General features: G+C 56.8%; 1 protein-coding gene across 1 annotated transcript in view; it reads right to left on the bottom strand.

The window, feature by feature from the left end:
- The window catches only part of WFS1 (wolframin ER transmembrane glycoprotein), a 32,028-nt gene extending 18,127 nt beyond the window's left edge, over positions 1–13,901 (bottom strand). Inside the window, exons 1-2 of the mRNA XM_061145534.1 lie at positions 13,736–13,901; positions 5,878–6,110 (exon numbers count right to left, since the gene is read on the bottom strand). Coding sequence (XP_061001517.1) covers positions 5,878–6,109 — 232 coding nt within the window. The 5' untranslated portion in view covers position 6,110; positions 13,736–13,901. The remainder of the gene's footprint in view (positions 1–5,877; positions 6,111–13,735) is intronic.
- Positions 13,902–16,308: the final 2,407 nt, after the last annotated feature.

Raw genomic sequence — 16,308 nt, 5'->3', positions numbered from 1 at the left:
GCTGCCCTTCTACATCCTTACTCGCTGGCCCCAGGGCAAGGCCTTGGCCTCCCAGAGTCCCCAGTCCTCTCCTGATGCCCGCCGCGTGGGCTGAGCTGAAGGAAAGGTGACAAGAACCCAAGGGCATCCTGTGTGTCCTTCTTATCACTGTGGGCAGCTGGGTCACCCTGCATCCGGGGGTGCCCCATCAGCCTTCGAGATGCTGACCCTGGTTCTCATGAACACACAGGAAGGACAAGCCTTGCGACCCTGTCTCTCCCAGGGGCCTGGCTGAGCTCTAAGGTGGAGGTACCAGCCAGGGGGGTCCCAGTGGGCCCAATGGGGGTCATGGACCTCGCCCCTCATCACTCACCCAGCAGACATTTACCGAGCACCGGCCCTGGACCGGTCTGGGTGCCGGGAGCCAAGGGCACTGAGCTGAAAGACATAGGAACCCCCGCTCTCCCTACCCACCCAGGGGCCCAGCAAGGACAGCCACAGTCCAACAGTGCAGGCTCAGGGGAATCTATGGAGGTGCCAGGAGTCATCAATCCTGATGGGAGAGGCTTTTCAGAGGAGGTGACGCCCAAGACTCGGAATGCAAAGAGGAGGGGAAAGGTAAGGGATGAAGGGCATACTGACAAGTTTCCTGAGGTCTCAGGAAGCCACCAGACCTGAGACAGCCTCATTGCCCCAGCCAACTGTCCTCACGACAGGTCACCTTAGAGTGAGGGGGTCACAGGGATGCTACAGCAACCAGCCAGACCAGGGCTTCCATCAGAGTCAGGATAAATAATCCATGTACAGAGCTCCTGAGATCATCAAGCCAGCACCTCCACCGGACAAGGAGAAGCTGAGTGTTTATGGCTGTGACTTGTCCCCAGGGCAGCAGGGACGCAGCGCATTGCATCCACCCCCTCACCCCATCACCTCCCGGCCTTCCTCAGGGCCCATTCCTGCCATCCAGCTCTGAACCCCACTGCGAAACTGCCTGCCCAACCCCCCAGGCCTCCCTGATGGCTCTAGCCAGAGGCCTGGAATCAGTCTAGCTCCCCTGAAGCCCAGTCTACCCACTGCCCTGCCTTGCTGCACTGGCCTCGGCTCCCACGTTTGTCCACAGTCATCTCCATATAACAGAAATCACGCTGCTCCTCTCATTTAAAGGCTTTAACGCTCCCCAGAACACCCATTCTCCTTACCCTGACCCTCGAGGCCCTACTTGAGACTGTCTGACCTCATGACGCACGTCCAACTGCTGCCCAGAGCCATCAACCTTGGAGCCCTTCATGTCCTGTGTGTCTTGCACCATTTGGGGCTCCCTTCACTGAACTGGGGTCTCCCTCCTGGAGGCCCTGCCCACCGTCTCCTGCACCCGCTGGGCAGGCCCTCAGTTAGCACCGGGGTGAATGCTTCCTGGCAAATGGAACCCCCACCAGGGGTTCCAGCCACCATTCCTGTCTGAAGCCCTGCAGCCACCAAACAAGTGCCAGCCCCGCACTCAGAACATTGAGGCTTTGTAGACTTCACACTCCTGAGAGCCTGTGAACCCTGCAACCCATCGACGTCAGTAGAGAGGGCGCCGTGGTCCCTGCCTGGCGCTCCCCAACGAGGACAGAGTTACTTGGTTCCTCTGTCTCTCTCTCCCCTTGAGCCTTCAACCCCGAGTCTGAAGACCAGCCTGAGCTCCAATCCCGGCCATCCCTGCTGTGCTGGTACCCAGGGCGCTGCTCTGAGCCGCAATGCAGGAGGCAGGCCCAGGGCCCCGGGCACTCCAGAGCTCCATCTGTGGTTCCCGCCGCCACCGGAGGCCACCACGGAGGCTGAGCACAGACTCACAGACTGTGTTCCATCTCGACTTAACCCCTCACCGGCTGGCAGCCTGGGGTCCTCTACTTAACCCCTGAGGCTTGCTCCTTGGAAGAAAAGCTATGACCAACCTAGACAGCACATTAAAAAGCAGAGACATTACTTTGCCAACAAAGTTCCGTCTAGTCAAAGCTCTGGTTTTTCCAGTGGTCATGTATGGATTTAAGAGTTGGACCATAAAGAAAGCTGAGCACCAAAGAACTGATGCTTTTGAACTGTAGTGTTGGAGAAGACTCCTGAGAGCCCCTTGGACTGCAACAAGGTCAAATCAGTCCATCCTAAAGGGAATCAGTCCCAAATATTCATCAGAAGGACTGATGATGAATCTGAAACTCCAATACTTTGGCCACCTGATGCAAAGAACTGACTCATTGGAAAAGACCCTGATGCTGGGAAAGATTGAGGGTGGGAGAAGGGGACGACAGAGGATGAGGTGGTTGGATGGCATCACCGACTCAATGGACATGAGTTTGAGTAGATTCCGGGAGTTGGTGATGGACAGGGTGGCCTAGCGTGCTGCAGTCCGTGGGGTCACAAAGAGTCGAACATGACTGAGCGACTGAATGGAACCGAACTGGACGTGGCTGGAGAAGTGAGTTAACGTAGACAAGCACCACAGGTGATGCCTAGCCTGGAAAGTGCCATGTCATCTTCCTCTTGCTGTTACTTACTGGTACTTGACTGATGCTCAGCAGAACTTTGCTAGGTGAACAGGGGAGTTAATTAAAACTAATCCCAATCCCTCCCTGGGTGGATGATCTCTGGGCTGTGCAGGGCTGGCAGGGCAGGGTCTGCTGTGTTCAATTCCTCAATGGTGACAGCACAGGAGAGGGACGCAGCACAGCCCAGACGTGTGGGGTCGGGAGCCAAGGCTGCCAACCTGCCCAGAACTCGCTCAGTACTCTCCGCCCCTCCCCTCAGGGACAGAAGCCAATGGAGACCACATCTGTTTCCTGACTCTCCTTATCTGAAACCGGCAGTCTTGACTCGGTCTGTCCTCTGAGGCTGTTTCGCTTCACCCAGATTGAAACCAAGCATGTTTCCAGCCCTGGTCTCCGTGCCCTGCAGCTGCGGGGTGGTGTTTGCGGCTAGACCGAGATTCCGGATCAGACCCGGGTCTGCCCGAAGGCCTTGGAGACAAAGCAGAGATCTCTGAAGGAGATGCGGAGCTCAGAAGGGCCCAGTGGGTGTGTTTCTAGGGTAAGGTGGGCACTGGTCCAGCACGATTGCACAGGGGCGCTCAGGCTTGGTTCACCCTCCAGAGTCCGGAGGTCCCTGCAGCTCCGCTGGGGGCAGGGGGCCTTATGGGACAGGGGACTGGGGTCACCCCTGCACCCATCATCACCCAGTGCTGGCCACTCTGGGAAGTCAGGGGCTCAGTTTCCTGGTCTCTAAATGGGGACAAGGACAGAGCCTCCCTCTGGGGCTGCCGTAAGGGGTCACATAAAGCCTCTGGGTCCACAGAGCACCTTGCAGGTGTCACCACCTTGGGTCTGGGACCTCTGCACGGAGTAGGGGTGGTGCTGAGCTGGGGGTGGTCACCTCAGGCAGCCAGCTTCTCAAGGGGAAAAACGAAACGACAAGGCTGAGTGAGCAGAAGAAGCGGGGGTGGGGCTAGGGCCCCCTTAATTCACACAGAGATCCTGGGGGAGAGGAGGACCCTGTGACCACAAAAGTCACGGCATCTTCCCTTGCGGTGGTGCAAGACACGAGAAAACACATGCACATGTGCACACATGCACAGTCTGCAGCACAAGCCTCCCAGGAGGAGAGAAGAGCCTGACACTCACACGAAGCCCCTGCGTGCAGACACACCGGGCCCGAAGCCGAGCTTAAGGCCGGTCACCCAAGAGGGACTGGGTGGGGCCCTAAAACTGGACAGATACCTCAACGTGCATGGTGACACCCCAGGAGGGGCCTGAAGAAGAAGGGGTGGGGGGGGGGGAGGCTTGATGACACCCACGCAGCACATCAGGTTCTGCAGCTCGAGGCACGGACCCGCTCCCCCGCACCACCACCCAGGCACCTAAGGGACCAGAGGCCTTGACTCAGCACCGCGTCCCACGCGCCGGGCTGATGAGCACAAGGTCCCAGCATGCAGGCTCCACATGGCTGCTCTGACTTTACAGAAACCATCTCAGCGAGGCCTCCCGACTCCCTGGAGGGCACACAGCTCAAGCCCAGCCAAGCCTCCCACCCCAGCTGTCTCTGCCCTTCCTGTACCACCTCGTGGGCCCGGATGCTCCATACATAAACAGCTCCTATGGAGAGACGCGAGCTCCGGCGTCCCGGCCAGGGTGGGCAGGAAACCAGCACTGGCGCCAAACCAGAGAGCAGTTTTCAAACTGCAGACGTCAACCCAGGTCACAGAACCAACTGAACTGCCCAAAGCAGCATTTGTTTGCACATAAAAGCAAGAGCATGGAGACTTACCAGACAGCCCAGGCACACAGTAAAGGCAAGTATTGTTTTGGAAATTTCCATTCCCACTGCGTGTGCGTGTGTGTGTTGTATGCATGCAGGCACGTGGGCGTGGGCGCCAGGTTATGACTACAGTACATGTATTTCTTTCTGTGGGCAGAGGTCAGAAAGTCTAACAGGCGGTGAGCCACGAAGAGAAGCCGCGGGGCTTTCACCACCCCTGGAGCGCGTGTCCCCAGCGGGCTCTGTTTTGATCACTGTACCTACAGTGGAAGCCAAGGCCCCTATTCACAGGGTTGGTCACTGTGAGTATAAGACAGACATACTGAGAAGCACTGCGTGGGTTATTAGAAAAAGTAATGTTGATGCCAGCTATATTTTCCCCAAACATCACAGCTGGAGACCCAGGGATCCTTGCTTTTATGAAACTCACAGCAAGGCTTGAGGCTTTTTACCAACAACAGCCCCCGAAGCGCAAGAGAACCTTTCAGGACAGCTCCTGTGATGGCCTGCTGCCTGGTCCTGACCCGGCTCACTCCTGCTGTAGCTCAATTGCAAGCCTGACACATGAACATCACCACTCCGATCCCTCCCTCCTTCCTTCCACCCCGTGACCTGGGAGGTCCAGGGCTCTCTCCAGGCCAAGCCCACCCCAGGAGAGGTCAATTCTTCCCTCTGGCCCTTGCCCGTGCTGTGCTGTCTCCCCCCGCAGGCTCCAACTTGCTCAGGCATCATCTTTTCCCAAGGCAGGCGCCCAGCTCCCTCCCCAGCCCGGCCAGGGCCACCTCTGTGCTCCCCAGGCCCCGTGCTTCCACGAGACTGTGGAGCCCTCAGAGGCAGGGCTCACCTGTGCCACAGATGGCCGCTCAGGCTGGCAGGAGGCCGTGCTCAGTGAGCAGCAGGTGGACCGACCAAACCCTGGCAACCCTCCCCCAATGTCAACGAGGCGGCCGGCACGACAACCAGCGGTCCCAGCCCACCTGGGGCCTCACACTGTCTCATCTTGGCCCCTGAGAAGTGCTTCCTGGGACAGACTGGAAACCTGGGGGGCGCCAGGCCTGGGCATGGAGGACAGTGGTCCAGAGGGCAGCGGGGACCTGGGCCAGGGGCCCAGGTGAATTCCAGGGTGTCAGCCAGCCTCCAAGGGGAGTGGCCACATGGGGCCCGCAGACCAGGCAGAGCGACCTGACCGAATGGCCACCTGAGAGTGGCCACGGTGGACAAGGGATGATGATGTGGGCCGCCCCGAGTGCTGGGGGGGACCAGAGGGGAGCCTGCCTCCCGCCACCTCCCACCACACAGCGCCTGGTGCAGACCACCTGCCGAGTCCCTGAGCAGGTGGGAGCTGGTGCATTCGATGATAAATAAAGGAAGGAAACACGACATCTGCTGCAGCCCAAGTCTGTGAACTTGGGAGCAAATCCTGCTGGGCAGTGGGAGTTGACAGGCCTGGGCGGAGTGGTTGGGCCCCTGACTTCAGGGGATTCCCACCTGGGGAAGGAACCTTGCAGGGGTATCTGGACCACATGCCAGGACCCGGGTGTCCACACTGCCTACAGAACACCACCCCCCAGGGGAGGATAGTCCGGCATCCCAGGCCCCGTCCCTTACCTGTTCCATCCATCCTCTCTCGGCTCCTGGCCCGCGAGGCCTGGGGTACAGCCGGGGCGGCTGGGTCTCTCCCATCTGATCCAGGTCCAACTTGGGGTCCAGGAGCGGGGGGTGCCCCGCTGATCTCCTGCTCCACCGAGGTGGTGGCATTGAGCCGTGAGCGGGCCTGGGGCTGCGGTGGCGGCAGAGGCTGGGGGAGAGAGGGGCTCGGAGGAGGGGCGCTGGAAGCCATCCTGAGGTGAGAAAAACCGGGGGGTCAAACATGCGAAGCCAGTCAAGCCCAGGCTGCCCTGGCCTCTAGCTTTTGGTGGAGAGACGAGATGGCAAAGGGAAAACGAGATGGCAAAGGGTGGGCGCTACCCAGCATTCCATGTGATCTCACTCAACCTCACGACAGCTCCCCCAAAGACACTTCCATTTCATAGATGACGAAACGGAGGGAGGAAACTCACTCAAGGCCTGCTGACTCGGCAGGTCCCACAGCTGCCATGAGCTGGGCCCTCAGTCTCCAGGCCTTGAGTCCCGGGCCTCGGGTGTGCTCATCTGAGAAATGGGGATGTGGAAGGTCAGGAGGATTCAGTGAGATGGTCCACACGGAGCCCTGGGCAGCATCTGGCTGCGGTGGAATAAAGCTGGTCTCCCAGTCTGTCCACCCAAAATCTGTGCAGGGGACCTTATTTGGAAGACGGGGGTCTTTGCAGATGATAATCAAGGATCTTGACAAGAGAGCATCCTGGCTTAGGGTGGGCCCTAATCCAAGGACCGGGGTTCTTATAAGAGGGTAACACACAGATAGAGAGGAGGATGCCACGTGGAGAAGGAGGCAGAGATGGGAGATGTGGCTGCAGGCCCAGAGACACCAACACCCTAAGTCAAGAAAGACAAGGAAGAACTCTCCCGCAGAGCCCCCCCACCCCAGACAACCAACCCCGCCGACATTCTGATCTTGGACTTCTGCCTCCAGAGCTGCGAGTCAAAAAATTTCTGTTCTTTAAAGCCACCAAGTTTCTGTCAATTTCTTATTAGAGCCCTAGGAAAAGAATACACTGGCACAAAGTGGAAGTTTAAAATAAACTTGAGAGGGACTTCCCTGGTGGTCCAGTGGTTAAAACTCTGAGCTCCCAATGCAGGGGGCCCAGGTTCAATTCCTGGTCAGGGAATTAGATTCCACACGCTGCAACAAAATTATCCTTCATGCCTCAGTAAAGACCTGGTACAGCCAAATAAATGAATAATAAAATATTTTAAAAAACATAAACATGAGAAGCAGAGGGAGGGAGGGAAAGGGGGAGAGGACGAGGGGGTGGAAGACAGGTGCGGGGGGAACACAGCCCCTGGAGCAGGATGTGGTCAGGCCTGGGCAACTCCAAAGCCCTCCACGCCAGGCCTGAACCCCAAGACACAACTCAGCGAGCCTGACAGCACCGGATATGAGCCCATGCTAGACGTGGGTGATGGAAACCGGGGGGCTGGTGTGTCGGAACCGATGACGGGAACAGACTGGCAAGCATAGAGATCCGATGACCAACGGGGGCAAAGGGCTCGATTAGTCAATACCGCTGTTTAGCAACAAGGCAAAAATCACCAAAGACACAACTGGGGGTGACCACGAGCCCCAGACTATGGGGCTGAGAGCTCCAGGCCTTCCCCAGCCCCAGGACCCCAGACCGGGGCCCTGGGGACCAGCGGTGGGTTTCCGTGGACACAGACGCCGAAGCAGATAGGACCGCGTGCACTGTGCTGGGGATCCCCAAGGATCCCACAGCCCCCACTCCAGCCTCAAGGCCACGTCCACCCTCTTCGCTGAGATGAAGAAATGAGAACAGAGTGGGGAAAGGCCGGGGGTGAGGAATCCGGCTCCCAGACTAACCCATCACGGCCACTGTGCCTGCCAGCTCTGGGGTCCTGAGCGGGCCATGTTCCTCTCTGCCCCTCAGTTTCCTCGATTTTAAATGGGGGTACTGTGAGGACTACATGAAATCAGAGACCAGAAGGGCCAGTTTCCCAGGTATCCAAAGTGCCCAGCTCGGCTCCCCCGAGCCTACAGGAATGGGTATCTAACGCGTGCCTAGAGACCGCCGTCACCAGCAGAGTCAGAGGAGGCCCCAGGGGCCACACCACTTCCCCGGGGCTACACATCCACATCTGCACCATTCCCAGCTAGGGCTGTGTCCCAGAGATTGGACCTGCATCCACCAAAGGACCCTGGAGATTTCAATCTGGGCTCGCCTCCCTCGGAGGGACGGAGCCCTTATTTTAAAACATCCCCTTGGCTGTGAACCAAAAGCGCATCAAGCCACACAGATCTCTGCTTGGAAACCAATGCAGGGCTCGGTGCTGTTCCCGAACGCCAGGCTTCCGGGAACCAAACAAAGAGGCAACTTTTGTGAAATCCATCATCTGGGTAGACGGGCAGGCAGGCCCAGTGGGCAGGCGGCCAGCTGCAGGGGGATGGGGAAAGTCAGCCTCGGATTCGGCAGACAGAACCCAGCTGTGCGGGTCCCCGGCCGATCCGAGACAAGCTACGTGGAGTCACGTCTGACCTCCCCATCTCCTGTGGCTCCCGCTGCTCTGGAATCAAGGGCCATCTTCCTGGAGGGGCAGAGGGCAGCTGGCCTTCAGAGGGCTGACTTACACCAGGGATCCTCTGTCACTACTAACAACGCAACAAGCATGTCTGGAATGTGCCCTTCTCAGCAATTCCCACTGATTTCTCCTGGGGGTGGGGGGTGGTGGGGGGGAGGGCTGGCCCAGGAGGAGGGTCCTGCTGTTTGCCCTGCTGCGGTGCATGGAGAGATAACCTGTCCTTCCATGCTCACACAGCAACCTCGGCTCCAGAAATGTGAGATCCCTACCCAAGGCCTTGTAGCTCAGTCTTGGAGCTGGAATTCAAAACCACAGAGCCTCTCATTCAGAAAGACCTCGTTTCTGAAAGAGCCCTCTCAAAAATCTGCCCACCTGCCTCTGCTACCCGACCCCCACTATGCCTTCTCTTCCCCCGTCACTCACTCCCAAATGTGTGGTTCTGTGACCCCCACGCCTTAGCTCTCCAAGTCCCCCTATTCCTGGAAATGCCCACTGCCCCAGGACCAATCCTACTTGTTCAAGTCAAGGGCCCAACTCGCCCTCTTCTGGGAGTTTCCCAGCTGCCTCTGCCCCGAGTGCTGTCTCCATCACCTGCTCTCAGGTAACCACTCAGCACCCAGGGCATGTCTCCTGGAGAGCCCTCTCTCTGCCAGGTGGAGAAGAAGGATTCACACCTGTCTGTCTCCCCATCTACGAGGAAGGATGGGTCAGGAGGGACATCACCATCCCTCACCAGCAGGACACAATATTTCCACCAAAAGCCAACACAGGGAGTGAATGTCAGTTCTACCTTTCATTAGTAGCTACTTAGGGCTTCCCTGGTGGCTTAGTGGTAAAGAACCCACCTGCCAATGCAGGAGACGCAAGAGATGTGGGTTCAATCCCTGCTTCGGGAAGATCCCCTGGAGGAGGAAATGAAAACCCACTCCAGTATTCTTGCCTGGAAAATCTGATAGAAAAGAGGTGCTTAGCAGGCTACAGTGCATGGGGTTGAAGAGAGGCGGACAACTGAGTGACTGAGCACATAACCTCACAGGGTCTCAGTTTCCCCATCTGTAAAGAGGGAATAATGCCTCCAACGAAGGGGTGCTCTGGGGCGTAAGGGTGTGAAGAAAGAGAAAGCAGTCTGCAAACTATCAATCATTAAAAAAAAAAAAAAAAGCCATTTCTCCCAAGTGCAAAACAAAGGCACATTCAGTTGAGAGACACCTTATAATAGAAATTTCAGGAGAACAGGTAGCTTCTGGCTGGCCTCTTGGGCTAAGTATCCTGCATGTCACATTACAAACACAATGAAACTTTTAAAGTGAAATCTCTAGTTAGTGAGAATGGACAAACAGAAGAGGATTAATTTTCAGGTTTCCTGAGAGTCGGCCAAACCCTTTGTGGATCAAAGGCCTTGACACTTAAAAACAAATGAAATGACCCATTGCCATGGATGGGTCACAGAGAAGACCACAGACGCTCTCCCGGTGTGGAGGGACCCACAGTGGTATCTGGTCCTTCCTTCTCTGACAGTCTTCTTTCCGGCATCTCATTCACTTGGAATACCTGCCTCCATGCTTTGCAAGGTACATCTGAGGCAGTCTGGCCTGGGGGAAGGAGCCCTCGCTGGAGAAGAGCCGGCCCCATCTCACTGTGTGACCGAAGAAAACAGGTCCCTCCCTCCAGCCCAGCCCGGCATCCTGAATCCCAACCACAGAATGAGAGCATCAGCATCACGCTCCACCCCGCCTCCAAGGCTCCTCCGATGCCTACAAGGGAAGGAGGGGGGGGCGGTCAACCCCACGGTCAGAGTGGTGGCTTGGAACCTGTCATTGTGTCAGATCCAGAGTGGCCGGCATTCTTTCCACATGAGCACCCAGGCATAATTTTACCCCAGCAAAACACAAAAACGCCAGCAACCACAGAGCTTGGTTGAGGGTCTGCCACCCCCGCAAGGGGGCTGCTGGGACCACATGACTACTGACAGGTGGAGAATGGCAGCATGTGGATTTCAGCTCAAGCTCTCTAACCCTTGCTTATAAGGGCTGAGCCCACTCTGCTCTCGACCCCCAGGGGACCACCCCACCTCAGAAACAAGCCCTCAGGGGAAGCCTCAAAGACGCTTGCGTGCTCTGATGCCAGCTGCAGGGGAATAACCTGGGATGCCCACTGTTTCACACCCACCCCAAATCCACACCCAACTGTGGACCTCCATGTCTCTGCTCTTACGGGACACCTCTCAGGTGTGTCCATCATACATTCCAGCGCCATCCAGAGAGGGCAGGTGTGAAACTCACAGCCCCTCCGGATGCTGCTACACTATACAGCCATTAGCCACGACTTGTGTAAGAATATTTAAAGGTAAGGACATGTTTGCATAACTCTGTTGAGTAGGATTTAAAGCAGCATGAGATACTGCCCTGAGTCTATTTAGATGAAAACAAAATGCATCTGCAGAAAAAGATGGAAGGAAATGCCCCTCCCCGCCCCCCAGATGGCAATACTGTCTATGTCTGGGTGAAGAGGCTAGGTGTATGCTCAGTCACTCAGTTGTGTCCGGCTCTTTGTGACCCCATGGACTGCAGCTTGCCATGCTCCTTTGTCCATGGGATATCCCAGGCAAGAATACTAGAGTGGGTTGTCATTTCCTCCTCCAGGCAAAGAGACCCTCCTCCAGGGTCTCTTCCCAACCCAGGGATTGAACCCACGTCTCCTGCGTCTCCTGCATTGGCAGGCAGATTCTTTATACCACTGAGCCACTGAGGTGGTTTTATTCTTTTTTCTAAATATATTCCCCTAATTTTCTATAACGAATGTGAAAGTTTCTGGAATTACAATAAAATGTTAACTCTGAAACCCATCTGTGACTGAGCCCAAAGGGAGAGGGTCCAGGGGTTCCCAGGGTCTGGGATGTCTGCCCTGGCCTTGACAGCCCAGCCGCCTGGCACAGGATTGCTCAAGACAAGGACACAAAACCCTTGGAGATTCCCAGGTACCTATTTTTGCCCCAGAGTCTTAAGGGCCAAACCAAGGAACATTCCAGCTCTACCAATGTGCCAAGTTCACAGGACTAAGGGGGAATCAGGCTGGGGATGCTCCCGCCTGGCCAGGGTGGGTCAGTAGGCATGAACTGTGGGCTGATTCTGTGCCTGGTCTGTGCTGGGCCTCCCCACCCCACTGAGGATCCTGCAGGGCCGGCCTTCGCGAACTCAGCCTGGATGGGAAGGATGGCACTTAAACACAACGACCAGGATGGCGCACTTGGTGGGGAGGGGGGTGGGCAGCAGGCACAGAAGGGGGCCACCCTCAGCCATGGGAAAGGGGCAGGGCGGGGATTCTCCATGAGAGGCCCGGACCAAGCCTTCAGGACAAGCCAGTACAAGCCAGGCAAGGGGGAAGGAGGGGGAAGAACGGAGGTATGCGGGCATTTCAGTGGGGGACTGCCCAGGAGAAAAGGGGCTGGCAACGTGGTGGGGAAGGTGCAAGGGGCCTGAAACTGAGTCTGGGCAGAGGACACGGGGAGGAGAAAAGAGGCTGAGCGGACAGCCAGGAAGCTGGGGCAGGCCCTAAACAAGCGCCAGGCTTGGTGCTGGGGTTGAGGTCCCGGGCAGAAGGAAAATTGAGGGCCGGGCTACAGGGCAGCGGCAGTTTGAGACCCATCCAGGCTGTGTGGGGACAGGCCAGGGAGATCGAGGAGGGAGCCGGGCAGCCTTCCAGGGAAAATGAGGAGGCCTGGCCCGGGGCAGGCATCTGAGGACAGCTCCTGGGCCAGGAGAGACAAGAGCATCCCCAACTGAACGAGAGGGTGTGGAAGCAGGATGTGGTCTGACTAGTGACACAGGGCCATGGTGGGGGTGCCACTTTCTGGGGAGGGGATCTAGGGGAGAGGACGGAGCCGTCTGAAGCACGGAGTAACCTCTCTATCAGACCACTCTCATCACCAGCATCATGGACCAGGGTTTGGACTCTGTCCAGGCATTTTGGGGACTGAACTAGGTTCCCCTCTGTGACCAGCCCCCAAAGGCCTATCCAGCCTTAGTCTGCGAGGGGCAGGGGTGGCCTGAGTGGGGAGCCCTCCAGATTCCTTCTATCCTGGGAAAGAAGATGAGATGTGGCCTCCGGGCAACCTTTCCTGTGTCCAGTCAAGGCCCAGCTACTGGGGGGAGCGAGAATATAAAGAAGCGGGGAAGAGTGACTTCTGGGCTTCTCTTGGCGTGGCTTCCTCACTGGGCTGCAGCGAGGGAGGCAGTCAGCACACCGGGTACCCGGGGCACTGCTCCCTGACTGATGGATCCCGGAAGAAGGGAAAGCCCTTTACCAATGGGCCCAGTGCCAGGGGTCACTGTCCAAGGTGAAGAGAGGCAGGCACTTGTTCTCAGAGCCTGCCCAGAGGGGCACAGGTTTCCACCAGGCTCTGCCTGATCCGCGGTGGGGTCTTGGGCAGGTCATCAAACCCCAGTGAGCCTTGGTTTCCTCATTTGTCAAATGGGCCAATAATCCCATACCCCTAAGACTACTGGGAGAGTCAAATACTGTGTAAGTGTTAGTTTCTCAGAATTTCTTAACATCAACTACAACCACCGGTGTGAGAGGTCCCAGATCCATCACACCTAAAAGAGGTGGGTCAGATTTCCCAGAAAGTTTCCATCAAAGCAGAAACTGATGTTTCCCCGAGGGCTGGGATCACCTGGACCCCCAATACAAACACACACAATCAGCAGCCCTCATGGGGGCGGGGGGCGGTGACAAGAGCCTTCCAGTGGCCCCAGGGGCAGAGGGCAGCCCAGGAGGGTCTCACCGAGCAAGCCGAGGGCCGCGGGGGAAGGGCCATCATGACGGGGCAACTCGAGAACCATGCAGGGTCGCAGGGGGCAGGGGCGCCTCCTTCCACCCACCAGGTCCCCAGCGCCAAGAGCCGCCTTCTTCTGAGGCCGGTTTTCCCGCTGGTGGGGTGGGGGGTGGGGGGGTTCGAAGCCAGGCTCGCGGGCGTGATGGTGCTCTGAGCGCGCGGTGCCCCGACGATGCCCGGGGAGCCCAGGCTTGGGGTTGAGGGGGCGCGCATCCCCGGGAGGAAGCCTCGATCCAGGCCCGGGCAGGGGAAGCCCTGAGTGTCGCGGAGAGCACAGGACCCTGGCCCTCCAACTTCCGGGGAACTTGCAGGGGACACTGGTACCAGCCGTCCACCGCTCAGATGGGGAAACTGAGGCCAAGGCGCGCGGCCAGTCCAGGTGCTCTCGGTTCCCTTTCCAGGTCCCGCTGCGACCGCCCCTCGCCCCGAAGTACTCACCGGCCCGCGAGTGGGCCTCACGCGGCGCTGCGACGCCCTTGGGCCTCCGAGCTCGTCACAAAGTTGATCGGCAGCAGCTGGAGGGACCAGGGCCGAAGGAAAGCAGTCGGGACAAAGCGGGTTGTGCTGGTTTCAGTGGGAGCCGGTGAGCGCGACCAACAGCGCGGGGAGGGGCGGGGCCGGGGCGGGGCCGCAGGCCGTCCTCCACTCCCGACGCGGCCCGGAGGACGCGGGGCCGACTCGGTCCGCTGAGCGGCCGGTCTGCCTGCCAATCACTCCGCACCTCCGCCAATCAAAGAGCGCCTCGGAGGGCTACAGCTTACGGGCCCACGGCGCGGCCAAGCTCCAGGTCGCCGGGAGGGCGGGTCCGGCCCGCCCACTGCGAAAGTTTCCGAGCTAACTCGGGCAGTGCGGCCCAGCCCGAACCCTGGCACGCCACGCTACACCGACAGGGCGTCTGGGTTGCTATGCCCGGCTGCACGCCCACGGGCGAGGCTCAGACGACCTTTCACCCACTACTCTGGCCCCAGGCTCCCCAACTTCAGATTTATTATCATTGCTCTTGCAATCTTAACTGACACGTTGAGTACCTACTATGCGCCAGACACCTTAATTTTCGGCCCCATCAAAGATGGTCTAAGAGGGCTGCCCTAATGGAGGAGCACGGATTGGAAATTCCATTAAATGTGACTCATTTAACCAAAGACTGCTCTAAAAGCACAAGATCAAATGCAATGTAGCTTGCGTTAACAGAGTAATTGTGAGATTCATTTAAAAATATCTATTACCAGCCCAGGGAGTGGTGCAAGGATGAGGCAGTCTGGAAACCCTCTTCTTTCTGTCCTGCTCTGGGGTCTGAGCCTGAAGGAGGAAATGATGACCCACTTCAGTATTCTTGCCAGGAGAATTCCGTGGACAAAGGAGCCTGGTGACCTACAGTCTGTGGATCGCAAAGAGATGGACCTGACTGAGTGATTACCACTACCCCTGGGGCCTGAGAGGGGTGGTTTGGAGATGAGGGCAAAGGTCTATTCTTAAGCCAGGCCTTGGGGCTGAGAGAGGCCCGGGTTGGTGGCAGGGGTACCTCTTGGGCTGTGTCTGCTATATGTCTGATCCTCACAGCCAACCTGAGATGCCTGTCCTGGGTTATCATTGCAGACTGTAGCTCAGAATGGCCACTGGAAACATGTTACCAACAGGTTGGGAGCAAAGATTCCAGATCGTTCCAGAGATGAGGTCTATCTGCTGAACACAGTACCTCAGGGAATTTTTAAAGCCTTGCAATTCATATCAGTTCCCTCACTTTATTCCCAGGTGCCCCCCTCCAACCCATCGCCATCTTCTCGTGTGACCCTGTGAGGCCCACAGAGGGACGAAGGAACCAGGCATCCAGCAAAACTTGCTTTGCTCCTGGCTCAGCTTGGGGGGCTTTCACATGTTTTTCATTTCACCCCCAATAACCCTGTGAGGTAGGTGGCATTGGTTTCATCTTTCCTAATGAGAAGATTGAAGCTCAGGCATAGATGGTTTATTTGTCCAGAGTCACACAGAATTCTTTCCCCCTTACAATATACTAATTACAGAAAACTTGGAGGATTACACAAAATAGAAAGAAGAAAAAAAAATCACAGGCTATTACTGTTCACATTTTGTAATGGTTTATGCATATTTAAGGGAGGGTTTCCAGAAATCACTGTGATTACACTGCACGTGTTGGTGCATGTGTGTGTGCATTATGGCAGGGGTCCCCAACCCCCAGGCCATGGACCAATACCGGTCCATGGCCTGTTAGGAACCAGGTTTCACAACAGGAGGTGAGCGGCGGGCAACCAAGCAAAGCTTCATCTGCCACTCATCATTGCTTCCCATCATTCGCGTTACTGCCTGAACCATCCCCCTCAACCACCCATCCATGGAAAAATTGTCTTCTAGGAAACTGGCCCCTGGTACCAAAAAGGCTGGGGGCCAAGGCACTAGGGCAAAGTCCTAGAAGCAGAATCACTAGATTCTGAGAGGATTCTTCACATCTATAGATACATTTTTCTAAAATAGGCTTCTCAAAGTTGCTTCCAGTTTATCTCCGAGGGGCACACACTAGCTTGGGGAATTACTTTATTTTTTACTCTTGCCTAATATGGTAAGTGGAAAATGGTCTCTTTGCAATTGCAATCTGCATTTCCATGGTAACTCAGAGGCTGGACATTATATATTTCTTAATTTTGAGAAGCATTCACTCTCTCATTTATCTGTTGGGAGCTTAGAGGCTCTTTGAAAACTAATCAGATGAGTTTCTTCTATTTCTAACCCGAAGATGGGTATCTTTGAAGGAGGAAATGACAAGCCACTTTGGAATTCTTGCCAGGAAAGTGCCATGGACAGAGGAGCCTGGCGGGCTACTCCCTATGGGGTTGTAAAGAGTTGGATACAACTGAGCATGCACATACACATGCCTTCATCCTTACTGCCCATCCTCTCCTTCAGCTCAGGGGGCTGGAGGCTGACCTGAATGGCTCCTGCAGCCCCCCCTTGGGAACCAGCAGCCCTCCTTGCACCTGCAAGCCTGGGTGCAGAGA

The sequence above is a fragment of the Dama dama genome, chromosome 6 (genome assembly GCF_033118175.1).
Source record: "Dama dama isolate Ldn47 chromosome 6, ASM3311817v1, whole genome shotgun sequence".
NCBI classification, from domain to species: Eukaryota; Metazoa; Chordata; class Mammalia; order Artiodactyla; family Cervidae; genus Dama; species Dama dama.
The sequence above is the reverse complement of the archived record's forward strand: the minus strand, read 5'-3'. Positions and strand labels throughout refer to the sequence as shown.